General features: G+C 56.4%; 1 protein-coding gene across 1 annotated transcript in view; it reads right to left on the bottom strand.

Moving 5' to 3' along the window:
* CLPB (caseinolytic mitochondrial matrix peptidase chaperone subunit B) overlaps positions 1–1,295 on the bottom strand; it is a gene marked incomplete at its 5' end in the record, with an annotated part of 11,177 nt that extends 9,882 nt beyond the window's left edge. The window contains one exon of the mRNA XM_035890189.1: positions 1,215–1,295. Within this exon, the coding sequence (XP_035746082.1) occupies positions 1,215–1,295 (81 nt within the window). The remainder of the gene's footprint in view (positions 1–1,214) is intronic.
* Positions 1,296–2,100: the final 805 nt, after the last annotated feature.

The following is a 2,100-nucleotide window of genomic DNA, read 5'->3' as shown; positions in this document are numbered from 1 at the left end:
CGGGGCTGTGAGCAACCTGATGTGGTTCAAGGTGTCCCTGCTCCTGCAGGGGGGTTGGGCTGGGTGACCTCTGGGGGTCCCTTCCCACTCAAAACATTCCATGATTCTATGATTCTGTGATTCTATGATAACTGCCCAGGGGGTTTAGGCCCCCCCTCACCGGGCTCGTTCCAGCACTGTTGGCCGAGCCGATTCATTACTGATCAGACCCCGCTTGGTGCACGCTCTTGACTGAACACCACACTCAGCGTTAACTGATTTCTGCATTTGGTGTTTGGGCGGGCATTGACCAGTTCCAGGAGTGGGAGCCGGGGGTGAAGGTGCTCGAGACCCAGGAGCCGGGATTTATTGCCTCTGGAAGGCAATTACAGCGGAAAATAAACCAGAGTGGCCATGTTTTATAGCGGTGTTCTCCTTTGATCTTCCTCCCACACATGCCGTTTTATCTTGTGTCCATTCTCTGCTGGAGGATGGGGGGGGAGGAATTAATCCAGCGTGGGCCCTTGCCCCGGCTCCGAACCTCCGCACCTTCCCCAGCCCTCCGTGGGAGAGAGATGGGCACGACCCAAAGGCACGCGGAGGCTTAAAGGTGAATTGGGGCGCCCGGCTTCAGACGTTTGGTGTTTTAGAAGTCTTAAGACACCCCCGAACTCTCCCCCTGCTGAGCTGCAGCCAGCAGGTAACAAACCAAACCAAGCAAAGAGCTTGGGTCCCGAACGGTTCGGCGCTGAGAACCCGAGCACGAAACCAATGTGGCCAGCTCCGCTGTCCGTACCGGTACAGCACGACAAGTGGAGCAGCTGGGGGCAGGTAAAATGCGTTGTCGGTGTTTAATCGAACAATTTACAGCCTTATTTGGCAAAAAAACACCCCCCAAAATGCTCACAACGCGGGATCAAAAGGACAGCGACGTCCAACAGGGAGCCTATTGCTTAAACCCAGTTAGGTTTTTACAATTCAAGCGCACCGGTACCATCGACAGGGGCCTCCGCCGTTCCTTTGAACGCGGCAGAAGCCCCTGCCCGCTGCGCGCAGACCCCGCATTTCTCTTCCGTGGATGAACTCAGGGCGCCGTGACGCAGCCGGGTGGACCGGCGAGCCGGACTCCCAGCCTAGCAAAGCCAGACCCCGATCCTGCCGCCCAGCGACCAAACCCACCCCATTACTAAAGGCGCCCGGATGGCAAAAGACAAAGCGAAGGGAAGCGGCCTCACCTTTTTGACATCCTTGTGGATGTACTTGGCTGTCTGCTTGGCCAGCTCGGTTTTACCTGTTCCAAAGATGGGAAGAAAAGGCTCGTGTTAAACCAGGCTTGTCCGCTGTCTGTCTGTCCATCAGCTGCGCTAACGGCAGGGGCGGCCCCCTCCGTAACCGACTGCACCGCACAAATGCACCCGTGGGAAGAGGAAATCGGTGCCGGGTCCCAGTTAAGGGGCTGGGTCGGAGAGCGGTGCCCCTGCACCGGCTGCTCCACCTGCAGTGCTTGATTCTTACACGATGGGCAGAGAGGTTTTTACTTTTTTCCCCACAAAATGCCGTGGTCAGGTCAGGTTTTTGCTATGCTCTCCATATTCTAAGTTTCATCTGCAATGCCTTTGACTCTCCAGGCAAAGAATCTGGGGGCAATGGGATATATTCGTTCTTTCTTTGATTTATAGAAGGCGACTATCACAAATTCTAGGATGGGGAGCAACCACTAATGGGGCAAACCCACACTGACACGGATGAATGCACGCACCAGCTCTTGGAAGGCTGGATCCTGCCCTCCCAACCCACCCCTTATCAGGTGGAGAGTTTGGGCTGATTTGGGGATCATCAGCCAAGGTGAGGGGTAGCCTGTCATGGCCATGGGGGATGGTATGTGAGGGAAATGCTGGGTAAAAAACTGCCTGGATGGCCAAGCCCAGAGAGTTGTGGTCAACAGAGTCAAATCCAGTTGGTGGCCGGGCACAAGCGGTGTCCCCCAGGGCTCAGTTCTAGGGCCAGTCTTGTTTAACATCTTTATCCATGACCTGGGCGAGGGGATCGAGGGCACCCCCAGCCCGTTTGCAGATGGCACCGAGCTGGGCGGGAGTGTGGGTCTGCTGGGGGGAGGAGGGC

This window comes from Egretta garzetta, unplaced genomic scaffold (assembly GCF_000687185.1).
Source record: "Egretta garzetta isolate BGI_Z169 unplaced genomic scaffold, ASM68718v1 scaffold842, whole genome shotgun sequence".
NCBI lineage: Eukaryota > Metazoa > Chordata > Aves > Pelecaniformes > Ardeidae > Egretta > Egretta garzetta.
Note: the sequence above shows the minus strand (reverse complement) of the source record. Positions and strands in the feature narration are given on the sequence as shown.